This window comes from Typha angustifolia, chromosome 9 (genome assembly GCF_048772165.1).
Source record: "Typha angustifolia cultivar Huaian chromosome 9, ASM4877216v1, whole genome shotgun sequence".
Classification (NCBI taxonomy): domain Eukaryota; kingdom Viridiplantae; phylum Streptophyta; class Magnoliopsida; order Poales; family Typhaceae; genus Typha; species Typha angustifolia.
In genome coordinates, this window is record NC_133247.1 from 280,255 (window position 1) to 296,206 (window position 15,952).

At 38.0% G+C, this 15,952-nt stretch overlaps 3 protein-coding genes across 4 annotated transcripts; 1 reads left to right on the plus strand and 2 right to left on the minus strand.

Annotated features, from left to right (window-relative positions):
• The first annotated feature begins 703 nt into the window (after window positions 1-703).
• LOC140766465 (acyl-CoA-binding protein) lies at window positions 704-2,168 on the plus strand. The gene is made up of 3 exons (XM_073105820.1): window positions 704-848; window positions 1,233-1,350; window positions 1,876-2,168. Exons 1-3 carry the CDS (start codon window positions 837-839, stop codon window positions 2,016-2,018), a joined length of 273 nt encoding a protein of 90 aa, XP_072961921.1. The 5' UTR covers window positions 704-836; the 3' UTR covers window positions 2,019-2,168.
• Window positions 2,169-2,520: 352 nt separating this feature from the next.
• LOC140766462 (urea-proton symporter DUR3) lies at window positions 2,521-8,955 on the minus strand. 2 transcript variants are annotated; one of them, XM_073105813.1, is made up of 9 exons: window positions 8,618-8,955; window positions 7,197-7,304; window positions 7,033-7,128; window positions 6,848-6,930; window positions 6,541-6,761; window positions 5,346-5,608; window positions 4,741-4,979; window positions 3,344-3,993; window positions 2,521-3,095 (listed from the first exon to the last, which is right to left on the minus strand). In XM_073105813.1, the coding sequence occupies exons 1-9, from the start codon at window positions 8,801-8,803 to the stop codon at window positions 2,782-2,784; spliced, it is 2,160 nt and encodes a 719-aa protein (XP_072961914.1). In that variant the 5' UTR covers window positions 8,804-8,955; the 3' UTR covers window positions 2,521-2,781. The 2 variants fall into 2 exon arrangements, with proteins under 2 accessions (XP_072961914.1, XP_072961915.1); XM_073105814.1 differs by lacking the exon at window positions 8,618-8,955 and adding an exon at window positions 7,845-7,971.
• A 2,582-nt stretch (window positions 8,956-11,537) lies between these two features.
• Window positions 11,538-13,080, minus strand: LOC140766779 (urea-proton symporter DUR3-like). Its single transcript, XM_073106418.1, has 6 exons — window positions 12,979-13,080; window positions 12,674-12,781; window positions 12,498-12,593; window positions 12,321-12,406; window positions 11,979-12,217; window positions 11,538-11,875 (listed from the first exon to the last, which is right to left on the minus strand). The coding sequence occupies exons 1-6, from the start codon at window positions 13,078-13,080 to the stop codon at window positions 11,730-11,732; spliced, it is 777 nt and encodes a 258-aa protein (XP_072962519.1). The 3' UTR covers window positions 11,538-11,729.
• Window positions 13,081-15,952: the final 2,872 nt, after the last annotated feature.

Sequence of the window (15,952 nt, forward strand, 5' to 3'; positions counted from 1 at the left end):
AGATGGCCCCCCTCCCATTTGACTCTTATCCACTATCAGACATAAGAGGTTGGATAAGAGAATCCCTTTAGTCTTTTCGGGTAAAACCTCTCATCTGATAAACAAATGGCATAACTAAGGGTTACCATATGGAACTGCATCGGTCTATAGTAAGGATAAACATGCACAAGGTTATAATACTAAATAGAATCAATAGAGAGCAAACGGTGAGAGTCACCAGCCAGACTAATTAATTAGTTTGTTATACATACCTTTTATTGGCCATCCACATAAATGGTCCAAACTAACGCAAGCATTTAAATACTTATTCGAATCCTGCAATTCACTATTTTAAGTTTAATCCAACGACAAAAAGTTTTCAATCTATCTAAAGAAGTTATCATCAGGTAAGTCCAACTTGGTTTAATTTCAAACTCTACTGTCTACTTTGTAACATTCTTTCTTTCTTTTAGAAGTCGCCTTACTATAGTCTAATCATTTCATACCACTAAACTTAGTGGGTTTATTAATTATAAGTCTGCAGTTAAGGTGGATGGAAATTACGTTGTCAGATTAAAGTAGCAATAATCGATGCGAGTTAAACCACTGTCGCAGACGTATGATGACTTGAAAGAGGCAAACTGTACTCTAATGAAGGGTGCTCATCTTTCTGAAGAAGGTAAAAGGATACAGATGTTTTGAGAATGCCACCGGAATCGGAGTATTTAATTGAGGGCGTTGAGGACCGTTAGTGGCACCTTTTGCAATTTTCAAACGAGAACAGGGGCTAATTTTCATGCCTTGGACTATATATTTGATGGCAGATTCGTCGATGACTTCAAGGCAGTTCGAGAGAGATGGGCTTGAAGGTATCCACGATCTCCTTGCTTTGCATTAAATATTTTTTTATTCTTAAATTTCTGGTTCTATCTTTCAATATAGCGTAATTTCTGCGATTCCGAAGCGAAGCAAAACAGAGATTGTGTTATGATTTGATCTGATCTTTGATAGCATTTTGAAGAGAAAGAACCATGAATAGGTTAAAAAGTTGAATGGATGGCAATTTTATTGATGTCGAGTACGTACATGCACAATAGCAGTTAAAATTTAGAGTTACGATGATGTAAATTGTGCTTCTTTTTTATTGTACCAGTTCTAAACCTAGTCCTTTTTGCTTCAGAAATTTGCTCGGAAAAGGTTCTTAATTTATATTCGGATGAAGTTTAAATGGTTCTAACGTCAAACTTCTGCAGGATGAGTTCGAAGAATATGCTGCGAAAGCTAAAACCCTGCCTGAGAATACCACAGATGAGAACAAGCTGATCCTTTATGGGCTTTACAAGCAGGCAACTGTTGGACCTGTGAATACTAGTATGTTGAATGCATCGATATGTTTCCATCTCCAATCTGTTCCTGTGACTGGATTGATTGTTGTTCATGAACAATTTGTTATGAATTGCTAATTTTGTTTTTATCACCAAACGTTAATTAGTTCTCTTTTATAAAAGGAAGTTGATGCTTGTCACAAGATAGATTCTTGCTTACCTCCAAACAGTTCTTATCTTGTTAAATAATTGATGAAGTAATGAGAAGTACTCAATTATGGTTAAAGATTTGAAGTGTATGTTAGTTTTGTGATTGGCTGTTCCTCAGCAATTCCAACTGTCCTGTTTATTTGCATGATGGAAGGTGAGGTAAAATGATTGCTCATTCAGTTGTCTGCATGAAGAAAAATTGCAGTGTACAAGCAGATATGGTCTTATTAATCACACAATTCCAAGTATATCTTCTGTCAATGTTGCTGGTTGATATTGGTTGGAGATCAACTTTTGTTAAGCCATCACTTAGTTTAATTCAATGTTTGCCTGCCAAATATTTGACGAAATGACACTGCAGGCCGACCTGGTGTTCTCAATCTGAGGGATAGAGCCAAATGGGATGCATGGAAGGCTGTTGAAGGGAAATCCAAGGAGGACGCCATGGGCGACTACATCACTAAGGTGAAGCAGTTGCAGGAAGAGGCTGCTGCTGCAGCTTAAACTTTGCCGTTATGTGTCGGAGAATTTTAGTATGAATGGTTGGTTGTACTTGAGTATTGTGAATGTATGGAAGATGTATCAGTTACCTGATGCCCATTTCAATGTCTGCACACTTTGTCCAATGTCATCAATCCTTGTTCTCTGATGCTCTATCTATTGGCTATCATTCTGGACTTCTTTTCTGGACCAAATTGAGTCCGTAAGTCAGCATACTTTTAAGCATAGCAGCAGAATCTCCTCGCATTCATAAATTGTCGAGTCTCAGTTTCCATTTCTGCGAGTACTCTAATCATTTGAGTATACTTAGGTTGCAAATAAGCACCCTGTCTCTTGGTAGCGCGAGTTTAAGTCAAACAGCAGCTTCTTGGAGATTGCACCAAGTTTTTTTGTGCTTATATTAAGAAGTTGAATTTTATCTTTGGAAAAAAGAAGAGGCAAGCAGCAGAACTGGGGGGAAAAGAGATTGAAGTCCATAGCACATACTATATCACATCAGCAGATATGCAGAATCATATGCTGCCTTAGTAGCATACCCAATGCAAACAAAGCGAACAATTCATTACAAGAAAACCATGGCTACAATCATTACACAACAAAGGCATAAATACAGCAGAAAGATAGTACAGTGGAGTTATATGTTGAATAGCCAACAAAGATTAAATTCACTTTACAGACATCATGAGAAAATACAAAAGCAGTTCATAAAGTTTGAAACCTTCTGAGCCACAAGTAACCATCGACACTTCACTAGAAAGCAAGAAGCCTATAATTCAGCCGTCACAGTAGCAGGATCACTGGCGCTTGTCTCGATCACCAAATCAAACTTCTTAGCCTTCTCTTTCTCCAACAAGTATAGCTGCTCAGCCTCGGGGATTGCACCCATGATAGCTCGCAATCTAACATTCATTTCCTCCACTTTCTCGATGAGGTTGTCGTTTGTGAACATACCGTTAAGGATGTCCTTGATTGTGTCCCAGCTTTCTACTAAGGGCATGATGATGATTACAACAGAGGCGATGGTACCCCAGGCTATTGCAATGGCTGCCCAAAATGTGAAGTACCCTAAACTGAATCTTCCTGCATTAAATGAATTATCAACATTATAAAAACTGATCACTGACCATCAACATTTTCACTTCAGATAAGAATAATGCATGCATTACAATCCGATTCCTTCAAAGAATCTGAAAGAACATGAAAACTTCGTCCAGACACTTACCATGATATTCTTGTTGTCAGGATGAACTATAAAGAACTACCTTTTTCCTATGATGCAACAGGAAATACAAAATGTTTGGGCAAAACAGATGATGGGTGATCTTTACCTGCTGGGAGTGAAAGTACTGGCCACAAAATGACAATGATAACAGTAAAAGCCACACCCCACTTGATAATCCAAGCCTTCGCTCTCAACAGCTTTTCTTCCTTAAACTCTTCATCTGGAACGTGGCTTCTTACTCTCTCGACCATTGTAATCTGTTTGGTTGTTTCCCAGTCATAGTTCTGGGGCCACATGAAACTACATACTGCATGAACAAACCCACCAGTTAATATGGATACTAGGTTTCCAGCAAGCATGGGAGCATTCCGGCCAGTGGTATCAAGATTAACGCGGCCATATTCTATCTTTGTTGCCGCTAACCATGTGATTACGCCCAGAATGCATCCCATAATGGTCCCAAGAATAGCACCAAATGCATTTGCCTTTCTCCACAGAAGCATAAAAGCTATTGGCATGACTGCTGAACCTATAACTACTCCCATTGCTAGATACATCCAACCAAGAGAAACTCCGACTTTATTCAAGATGACTGCCAAGACGCCCATGAAGCATCCAAAGGCAAGGACAACTCCTCTGGAGACTTTAAGAATCTGTTTTCCAGTGGCATCTGGATTGATGTAGGTCCGATATATATCATATGTGCACAGAGAAGAAACAGCTACTAGCTCAGCAGACCCCGCAGAAGTCACAGCCCTGCAGCAATTTGACAAACACTATAAAACTGAAGGGGTATTTGGAAAACTATAAAAAAAAAAAAGTTTTGTGAGGCTAAGTGATGCTCTTTACCTTCACTATTCTATATGTATAAGTTTATAATCTACTATCCTTATACTTCATCCAGCAACTAACTTATCCAGTTGTTCTAGATCTCCACAAAGTTCCTTGAAGTGCCTCTTTTGTTTTGTTTTTTTCTGATGTTTAATACTATAAAGCATGGGGAGGCCTATTCTTGTATCATTTAGAATGTACGTCTCAGAACTCAATTTCATACACTGAAAGGCATATCTAATAGGATCTAAGATCTGATACCAAATATGAAGTCTTCTGGAAGTGTTTAAACCATGCATCAGTTGATCACCAAATATACAGTTTTCTGGTAATAGGATGAAAGTCCTACACTGATTTCTGGTTTGAAGCTATCTAAAGATTGTGAATCTGGTGTGAAAGTACTTTCGAGTTCCGAAATGCAAAATATGATGAACCAAGCAGATACGAAATCAGATTCCCAATGAAATGGTTTGCCAACTGGAAAAAGAACAAATCCTATTGTATGTAATGCATAACATAGTAGACAAACGATTACGCACCAGCAAAGTTCCCAGACTATTATCTTTGCACAAATTGTTGTCTCATTGTAGCTAAGCAACAAACTGAATGTCCAGAACTTTGGACGTGCAACAGTAGTCAAGAGTATACATAAGTATAAAGAAAGCCACTTACATAAAAAGCATAGTGAGAAGAAGAACAGATCCTGCTTCTCCCATCAAGGCTATTGCTGTGGCAGCAGGAACAAGGCCTTTGCCAGCCTCAGTTGCTGTTAGTGGGAGATCTAGAGCCAGTGCACCGAGACCCAATGAGGTTGCCAAGGAGAATGGCACAGCAAACCAGACAAGCCCACCCAACAAGTATCCCTTGTGGGTTGATGATGGACGTGCTGCTATGGCACTCATCCAGTAGCCCTGCACAACATACAATTTTATGTTTCCAAATCTGAGCAGCTACTCTAGCTGGTAAGCATTTCTACTTTCAAATATTTATAGATACTTGTAGAAGGACTACCAAACTTCAATACCCAAGAACAATCTTCCCACTTCCAATATATTAAGTTTTCTTATGCTAGCTGGTGTAAACAATTAATAGATGAAAAAGGAAATTAAAGCTAATTCTCTCATCATTGGTATGGTCATCTCCATAGATACTCAGCCTTGTTAAGCATGATTTAGAGATAAAACAGATGTACATGAAAATACAAATAGTAGTCAATTTATCCATAATGAAGTAGTTAATTTACTTATGACAGAAAATTTAAACAAGTAAAAACTTACATTGTCCACAAAGACAGTCCCAAAGTTTCCAATAATATTGATAATTCCAAAGACTAGACCCCCTGAACTCAACATGGTCAAGTAGGATCCTTTGTGGTTTCCGCTGACAGGTCCACAAGCTTGGCCTGAATGTGAGATAGGATCCTGGCACACTCTTGATTTGCTAGCAACCTCCAAAAGATGATTGTAGACAATTTTGGGGCTCCCAAGCTTACTACTTGTAGTATATACCAAATACACAAATATGACCAAAATAATGTGAACTGTACAATAAGAAATTGAAAGTTAGGATGCATAGATGTATAATAGAACGCAGCATCAAACAGTTACGAATCAACAGGAGAAACAAAAAGTAGAACCATCAATTAAGTTCCCAATCCGAAATGTTATTGGAAAGAAAAGCACCAGCAGGTACCTAGCAACAGCAATGCCCAGATTCATTGTATTGACAAATGCGATTACTAAGTTCAACTCATACTAAAGCAGACTCTAATAAGTGATAACCAATGAAAAGGTGGAAAGACAAAAATATACTCCTGATATATTTTTTCTTCAAGTACATCAGATTGTGCATTTTTCTATGAGAAACAGGGTTAGGGGTGAGATTCATTTCATATATGATATACCTATAGAAACTGAGAGGTTATCCATTTTCCAGAGTTGGAATTTGGATATATTCAGAAAGAAAGAATGAAGGAAACTACGAAATTTAGTTGTCAAAAAATTGTTACATACCGAAGGATAAGGACATCTGACTGAAAAAGCTAATTAGGATGCATCCAGAAATAATTCAAACGTCAAGGTCTTAGGATTTTGATTCAAAGTAGTCTAGTGCCATAATTTATCAGTTCCTTTGGAAGAAAATGGGTGAGAAAATAAAACAAGATATGAGGATGCCAATTCCACCAAGAGCTGCTTAAAATTTATACCAGGATCATCTCCAATCATTTTCAGTCCTTCACAATTTCCTCTTTCATTGTCTACAAAAATGCTTAAAATCTACTAGTCATTGATATTCTACATGTTTATGATGATAGAGTGTAGGTATAACTGGAAACAGCTGGACTAAGTTGTGTGTAGAACATAATAGTACACCACACTGCATTCAAAGTGTACAAGTAGAATTAAGTGATTTCAGCTAAAGTTGGCCCATTCCTACCAAAACCATAGACTACTTCAGACTTCCATGACGTACCTATAACTGAATGTATATAGCTTGCCAAGAAGGTAGCCTTCAAACCACCAGCCAATGTATATACTATCACACCAAGAGGGATCAGAAAGCTTGCAGCATAAATGTTTACACCAGTGAGCGCATTTACAACTGCAGATCCTCCAAGCAGCAGCATTGCAGTAACAATTATATTTGTCATGAAGCAAAATACAAGAAATACCACGTGGGCAGCTGTTCCCCATCTGTAACAGCACAGATTACACTAAAGATAAAATATGTACACACTTTCAAGTTCTTGTGAGACCAATTTCCAGGTATCGCGGCTTACCTGGCTCTGACAATTTCACAAACAGTATGTGCTTTAGGTGCCTTCCTTTTAATCTCTATAGCCATGACACCAAATAAAAGGACCTGCTCAGGGAAAACAATAATTACATTTGCTTTGATCTCAATCTCTTCATCCTAAAGGGATAGCAACTTTATATTGTCTAGCATATGAGATAAACGAGTTACCTGAATAGTAGCACCGCTTGCGTACCAGAAAGGACCGCTGATCCCATATTCCCAGGCAACATTTGAACTTTGCAATATAGTTGCAGCCCATGTCCACTTCAAAATACAATTCAAAAGTTAAATGAGACGTTCCTAGAGAAATTTGGCTCGATGTTGACAAGTACCTGTGAAACAATGACACTGGCAATGAGTCCAGTCTTCACACTCCTTCCTGCAGTGTTGAACCACTCCGACGTGTGCTGGGAGCCAACATACCGTTTCTCCAACCACACCTAATATTAACGACATGATACAATAGTGTTATGAAATTTTTCAAGAAGATATATGCCTTTATATTCGTGGCATAAGCAGCCCTATCTTAACCTTCAGAAGATAGGCATTATAGGATCTGGGAAAAGGATCATATTTATTGGACCTAGCATCATTAAAAGAGAGCATTGCACTAGTGGGAACTGAAGTAGAACCTAGAATTCAACACAAAAACGAAATATTCTCCTAATGAGTTTCATAGGGTTACAAAAAAGATTCCACTGTTAAGCAGTTGATGTAAAGCAATATAAATTCTCTCAGATAACATCAATTTCGAAGAAGTTTTTCACGGAAACAGAAAGGGTTTAGATTAGGCCCTGCCTTCTTCTGGAGTCCTATTCTTTGATTCAATCTCTCCATAAATTAAAAAATTTCTAATGTGATTCGATCAATGAAAGTGAAAATAAAAATAAAAAATTTGCCCTGCGAGATCTCAACAAGAGCTTACGACAATTTTGAGAAGCTTTTCAACCCGGAGAAGGAGAATAATCTTATAAACTCACCTCTTAGAGATCATTTCCTCACTTCCGTGATCGATTTCTCAAGAAACGAGAGGCGGATTCACATAGTCAGGGGCGAGAAAAAAATATAAAAAGAAAAGGAGGGGAGAGGAAACGAAGCCGATTCGAATCTTGGATTCAGAGATACTCAAATTCAAACCCGATATGGTACTACGGTTCCGTCGCAATGGAGTGGGAGCCTATACAAGGATCCGACCCGAACTAATCTTCTCCTTTAAAAGGTCCAGTGTTTTATTTAAAAATTATTTTTGATAATTTCATATATTCACATTAGATTCATTGCAACATATTATAAGTTAGCATCATAAAGTCGTTGCCTCTGAAAGATACTAGAATCGAAAATTATTAATTCTTTTTTTATTTAAAAAAAGGCATTACAAACAACTGGATACTTTAAATAATCTTGATTCGCACTAGCCAATTGGGAGGAATGTTTCCTGAAGAGCAAATTAGATACTGCAGTTGGGGAATCTAAAGTCAAACCCATGAACTCGAATGGCCCACTTGGAAAAATAAGTAATATGTTCCCGTATACTCTAAAAGAATTAAGAAGTAATTTCACTTAAACTCCTCCTGAATCTAAGATGTGTACGTAAAAATAGACAGCAGTTAAGTAAGCAGTTCAGGTCCAAGTAGATTATCCTAAAATGTAATTATGTGAGATGATGCATGGATGCAAAATTAATGTCCATGATGGGCCCTGATGAGCCAAATATCTCTTAGATTAGAAAGAAGAGAGGAAGAGGGGGGTATACCAAGAATGAAGTGAACACGGCAAAGAAGGCACCAAAGCCTAAGATGACAGCGTAGCCAGCTCCCTGGTTGAGGACCGGCTGACCGGCGAAGAAGCTGCCCTGCCGCATGCACTGCCCGTCGGCCGACAACGAGTAGTACTCGCCGGAGAAGCCCAAAGGAGGGCAAGTAGGCGATGAAGAAGCCATGATAAATAGATAGATAGATAGATAGATAGAGGAGGGCAAACAGGCGATGAGTGATATCTATCTATAGATTAAAATCTCTAAATGGGAGAAGTGAGTAAGAGGGGAGGTGAAGGAAGAAGTAGAGGTTGTTGGAGTTTATATAAAGTCTTCAGATTTGCTATCAAAGCCAGAAGAAGTCTAAGACTTTTGGAGGTATCTAAAAGTGGGGCTCTTTGCCACTTTGGAGTTAATGGCAATGATAGGCCCAGTTGTCATATTCTATATGGTGTTCTACTCTAATAATTACATATTAAGGATTTGAGGGGCTCTGTTTTAGCTCTCCTTGACTTTGAGATTCCCGGGGGGGGGGGGGGTGGAGGGGTGTAAGAGCAGATACTGAATCAGGTAGATTAATCGATCGGATCTGTTAGCATAATATTAGGAATAATCCTATTAATTAGGAGGTTTGTTGTACATACTTATCCAGATCTAACTCTGGCCACAAGTACACTGAATCCTTTTTAACTGTTGGCTATTTTCATATATACTTTTTGACTTTCAAAATATTACTTATGTAAGTGTCGCGTAATCAATGCGATGATTCCAATATTATATCTGGAATTAGGTGTCAGATGATCTAATGGCATTCTAGCTTACTGTGTTGAAGGAGAGGGAAGAGGTTGGAATACTGCGTTGGTTTTTAATGGCGATTGCAAATAGCAAGTTGGAGGTCGACTTAATGAAAGATTCACTTAGAATAATTTGTTCGAATAAGTCCTCTCCGAGTACTTTTTCCCAGAATATAGTATTATAATCTCTGTAGCTCTTCGGATGCTTGCTGGGTTACGTGCGACCGGGAGAGAGACATTATTCTACAGATTAGCTAGTTGGAGCTTATATATTCGTAATTGCAGCTAAGCTAATTACTGAGTGAGATTGCTTGTAATTTAAGGGGAGAATAAAGTTCTAACTTTCTTCAAATCCTAGCAAGTTATGGATATAATCCTGATATAAAGTGGTGGAATTCACGAAACACGAGTACCAAGTGAAAGGTATCTGAGATGTTAACCCAAATAAATTCCCATTTTATTATTATTATTATGACATAAAACACACTGGAATGCTCTGTTGGTTTTGAAAGGGGACTCCAGTTGAATCTGATTACAAAATGGATTCAAGATTATAGGAATCAAGTTGCTGGTTAAGATAATACCAACTTGGGGTTCTAAATGAAGAAGTCACTCTTGAATTAGCAAATCATAATTAGAGACACTTGAGACGGAATCTAAGTCAACTCCATGAACCCCCATCATGTGGTTTTAAAATAAATATACCCCAAGTTTTACTTTCGCTTAATGACAGCTATATATTTATATATGTATGATATTAAATGAGATTCTAGTGCACTCTTAACGTAATACAAGTTCGTGCATATATGTGCTGGTCCCAATTTAGAAATTTGGGCCCAATTTTTTTTATTTTATTTTTTATTTTTAGAGAAAAAGGTTTGGGTCCACTTCAACTATTTAAAATATTTTTTAACGGAAATTTTCTAATAGCACCTTATTATTTAGTGATTTTGTGAGACTATCCCTGTCAATTTTTATTTGTTTAACCAAGAATGATGACCTGTCATAAGTGTCATGCCATGTCTGCATAGAATGTCAAGCTAATAAATCATACGTCAGAATTGGGCCCGATAACAGTTTGAATCTGGGCTGATGTAACCCAATAAAAAATAAAAAATAAAAACTCCACTTGTTTTACAACTGAGAATTCCAAATTGTTAGTTAATTGATATGTGATGCTATATTCTTCATTATTTTTTGGACTCTAGAATTCGTCAGTCCATTTGGGCCTCATTATTCGTCAGTCCATTTGGGCTAATATTGAAAGCTATATAATGCCGGAGAAACTTTTGCTAGTAGAAAATGTTAAAAATTAGCTCAAATTAAATTTTCAGCGTGTATCATTATTTTTTATATTAGTGCATTCAAATGGGCCTTGAGGGCGTTTGAACACGATTTCTAGGCAGCGTAATGCAGGGGTTCGAACGGCCCAGCCACGTTCGAACGCAAATCTCAACCAGAGAATAAACTATGATGCAGACGTTTGAATGCCACTTGAGTTCTGCAGTGTTATTACTTGGCGCGTTCGAATACGCCCCGCGAAAAAACCCCAATCTAAGCCAGTCCTATAAATACTAAAGTAAGCTTTTTAGGACTTAGAACTTAGAAGAACATTTATAATGATAAGCTACCATTGTATTGAGAGTGATTAGAGTTGCTAAACTCTTTGTAATTGAGATATTTGCATAATGAAGAAGATTGCTCCGCCTGAGGATGTAAGCACATCGCTAAACCACATAAATTTTATCTCCCTCTCTTTCTCTCTCTATTGTCTCTATTACTTCCATTATGGTGCTTAATACGTGATTAGAACTTGTTTATTGCTATTCCATCACTATAGGCACTTTATTAGAGTTTTCCCCAAATTTTGATTGGTTTTTCTATTAGTATTCCATTTGTGATATTTGGGGGGTGAAGATTTTATTTCCGCTTCCTTCACTCATTTGGATATTTGCACAACAAAACAAAACGTTCTTCTCTCTCCCGAATTAGTTGAACTGATGATCCAAAGAAAAACTTGTACTTGCTTTTACAAACCAAACAGCTCAAGAATTGAGAAACGATCGAGCAAACATTGGGAATAAGGAATCCATGCAAACTAACTGATTAGCAAATAATTTATTACAAGCAGAATGTAACCATGAATAGAAAAACTAATTATCCAACAAACAGCTGATGGAAGAGAGCACATATATATATATACATGCCACAGATAACTGACAAGCTCCTTAGCCACTGGATATGTGTACATTGCTCGACGATCGCGGTCTAAGATTCATTTAATTCCAACTTCAGCATGAGATTGTTGTTTGTTTGATTTACCTCGAACGTTCTGCTTTAAGGACGCTGTGTATCGTTTCCGTGCAAATGATTATGGGCAGGATGATGCATGCAGCATGGACGAAGGTACCCAAGGCTATTGTAAAAGCTGTAACAATTGTATACTCCACGAATATAAATGTACCTTAAAAAAATAATAATAGATGCATTACTTCTTTCCCCAAAAAATATATATACTACAAAGATTAATGCAAAATTTCAGACGGTGTAACTTATATTTTAATTACCTCTGCGAGAGGAATCAAATGTCTTCTTTTGCCACCAAATGAAAAGTTTGAAAGCAGGATGAATCGATAAGTAGAGTGTCACACCGAGAGGGATGAGAATGCTTGCGGAGTAAATGTTTAGAGAGGTAAGCGCATTTATAAGTGCAGATCCTCCAAGCTGCAGCATCGCAGTAACAATCATATTTGCCGTGTAGCAGAATATAAGAGATACCACATCCGCCTGGCCACCACTTCTCTGTCTGAAAGGACAGCTAACTTTCGTGTTACTGTAATTAAGTTGTAAGGCCATTTAATTTATAGGCACTAATTAATCGATCGATCAATCGTTAGCTACTTAGTTACCTCTCTTTGGCATTTTCACGAACAGTATCAGCTGCTTTAGGTGCCAGTTCTGCAATGACCATAGCCATGACACCAAATAAAAGCACCTGCATGCTCAGGGGGTGAGGAAAACAATCACATTTTGCATGCCTTGCGTATTTTGTAGCACGAGAAAGAGAGAGCAATTGAATCACCTACCTGAATAGCAGCTCCAGTTAAATACCAGAGAAGACCCCTGGCCCCGGATTTCCATGCAAAAGGCGAACTTTGCAATATAGTTGCAGCCCACATCCACTTCAAAAATATTTAACTAACTGGATGTCACTTTGTACAGAATTTAAGTTGCATGGCTTGATGTTGATAACGTAGCTCACCTGTGATACAATAACACTGGCAAGTAGTCCAGTCTTGATGCTCCTTCCTGCACTGCTAAACCATTCCGATTTGCTCAGCGAGCCCTCTAACCATTTCTTCAACCACACCTGTACAAAAACAATGTTGAGAAACATTCTCAAGGCCATGATGGGTCTAATTAAGAATGGATTAATTATTCAACATCAATGCATAATTAAGAACTTAATTATTGATATCTCTCTGTTTCCTTCCTGCTAATGTACATACATATATATATATATATTAATATAAAGAAGAAGAGAACAAAAAGGAGAGATACAGATACCAAGAATGAAGTGAAGACGGCAAAGAAGGCAACATAGCCTTGGACGAGGGCATAACGAACGCCCTGCTTGAGAACGAGGGACGCAAGGGATGAGAAAGCCATCATATGTATATATAAGTAATCTCTCTCCTTCCTTTATTCTCTCTCTCTCTCTCTCTCTCTATATATATATAGATGTATTACATCTCTGGTTGGAAGAAGATGAAGTAAGAAGGATAGATTGTTATAAAAAAGCGGCCGTGTGTAGCGAGAAAAACAACGTTCTGATTCCGCTGAATTAATTGAAACTTCTAGCAATTTATTACAATGTTTATATATATATATATATATTTGCCCAGTCCGAGAGCCATGGTTTGTGTCCTGGGTTTATGTTACAACAACTTAATTTGCGTTTCCATTTAAGTTACGGGATACACTATTAATTGCGTCCTAAATTGGATTTAATTAACACTCTATTTTTCATATTCTGTTAAATAAAAAATTTGGTAAATATTGAGAGAGACTGCAGTTGAATCCCAGTTATAAAATTGATACATGCAGAGCTATAAGAAAGTATATATTGCGGGTAATTAGGATAATACCAATTTGGGGTTTCTAAATGGAGAAGGCGATGCTCGGGAGGCAACTCATTTAGATACTTTAGATGGAAGTATATCCTTAATGGAGCATTAGATATACATGTTTACTTCTGTTTCTTGATAACTATATTTTTATAAATCAGATCCTATTGCATTCTATTCTACGTGAATATGTCATACAAGTTATCGCGTTGTTTTTTTCTCTCTCTCTTTTTGTAAGAATACAAGTCATTGTGTTTAGGTGCTGGTGCAAGTGTAAGACCCAAATTAATTAGAAGTTTAGTACAACTAATTATCATATTTCAAATTTTAAATTTTGCATTTTTAAGATCCATGTTGAGCCAGTCCAAATCCTGTAGAGATATTTTCAAAACAAAAAAAACACTATAAATTAGTAATATTTGAGTAACAACAGCATCATATGCTACCTGTCATGCCACATTGTATAAAATCTCAAGCTACAAATCATCCGTCACAAAAAGGCACAGAAGCTTAGGGCAAGCCAATCTAGCCCAATAAACCCAATATTACACTTATTTACAATTGAGAATTCTACTCCTGGGAGGAGTTCCCCCTCTCCCGTGAGACGTGAGAGGTTTCTCCTCTCTCTTATTATCTTCTTTTTCTTTATCTTTGCTTTATTATTATCGTCGCCACAGTTTTTGATATAATTTGCCGTCGTTCACTGCCTCCCCTCCACCCCTGGGCCATTAGGCAATGTCATCGGTAATAAGTGTTGTTCGGGCACGGTTTGGCTTTAATTGGGTTGTGAGATTGTGTTAGGGGTTTTTGTTATCTTTACAGCTCTGAGTCGAATTTCTTTTATTTTCTTTGTCTCTCTTGTAGGTTGAGGAGCTTCTCTAGTCTTTCAAGAATTTGTAGAATTATGAGTCCACGATTTATATCGCAATAGAGTTGCAGGCTGACTATAGGCCTTTCATTCGTGTAATTCTTTGGGGGAAATGCTTCATGTTGCATTTTAACAGTGAGCTTAGTTATTCAAGTACTCCTGAATTTGGCAAGCTATTTGGGCCTTATAAATGGATAGGATTAGGGATGGCAAAACTTGATCCGACCCGATAATCCAACTGTTAATTGGGTTTGGATTTAGATTAATTGGGTTTAGGTCATAAACGGGTCAACCCGCCTAACCCAGTTATTAATTGAGTCGTGTTCGGGTTTATATCTCTGACCCGCTTGACCCGTTTAACCTATTTAAGTAAACGAATCGGGTCGGGTCTACCCGCCAACCTGCCACACACACACACACACACACACACACACACACACACACACACACACACACACACACACATATATATATATATATATATATATATTCTAATTTCTAACCCTAATACCCCTAATATTCTAAGATTCAAACTCAACTCCTCACACTAGAAAAGAGGCGCCGTCGCCCCTTCTCTTACCCATGCCCGCAGCCTACTTTGTCGTAGCCCTTTCCCTCCTCACTCTTCACACCAAGTAACATCGTCTCCTCACACTGCTAGTGCTTCTCGCTCATACCGCTCGGCGCTTGAGGTCCTCACGTCGAATCTCTCCCCTAACTCATGCTCGAGCTTCTCACGTCGGATCTCCCCTCTCACTCACTCCGTTGGGTCCTCACACCGCCGATCCCCCTCACTCACGCCATTGGATCTCCTCACGCTACGAGACACCCGAGCTCCTCATGCTGCCAGATACCTGAGCTCTTCACCATGGTCGTTGTCTTTTGAAAAATGGGAAGGCGAAGGAGGAAGAAGAGCAAGCAGAGGAAATGGATTAATACTTTGGTGGGACATATAACACAAGAACATATACGTATTAGGATTGTAATTTTAATTATGTATGAGTTATGAGTGGTAATAAGTTATTTTGTATGTATAATATATTATTTATATAGGATAAATCAGAAGATATTGAATTTTAGATAAAATTTATATTAAACGGGTTAGACGGTCGTGTTAACGTGTCGGGTTAATACGACCTGTTTAAGTATACGGGTTAGACGAATCGTGTTAGCGTGTCGTGGTAACTAATCGGGTCGTGTTCGTGTCAAGATAAAGTTGGCCCGACTCGAATTTGACCTGACCCGAACCCGCTTAAGCCGACTTGATTGCGACCCCTAGATAGGATTAGTCCCTTGCTGTCCATTTAATCTATGTGATTATTTTAACAATAAAAGCGACCTAACAAGAAAGTTCTACGTACACGTTCAGCAATTATCGAATTAGTTGAGCTGATTTAAAGAAGAAGAGGGGGAAATTAAATAAAAACTGGTGTTCATGCATTCTACTTGCATGATGAGACATAAGCAATGACGTAATCTATTCCACCGACCATTATTGTAGCTTTGGATGCAGCCATATAGCTAGCATTCGTTTCATTAATATAAT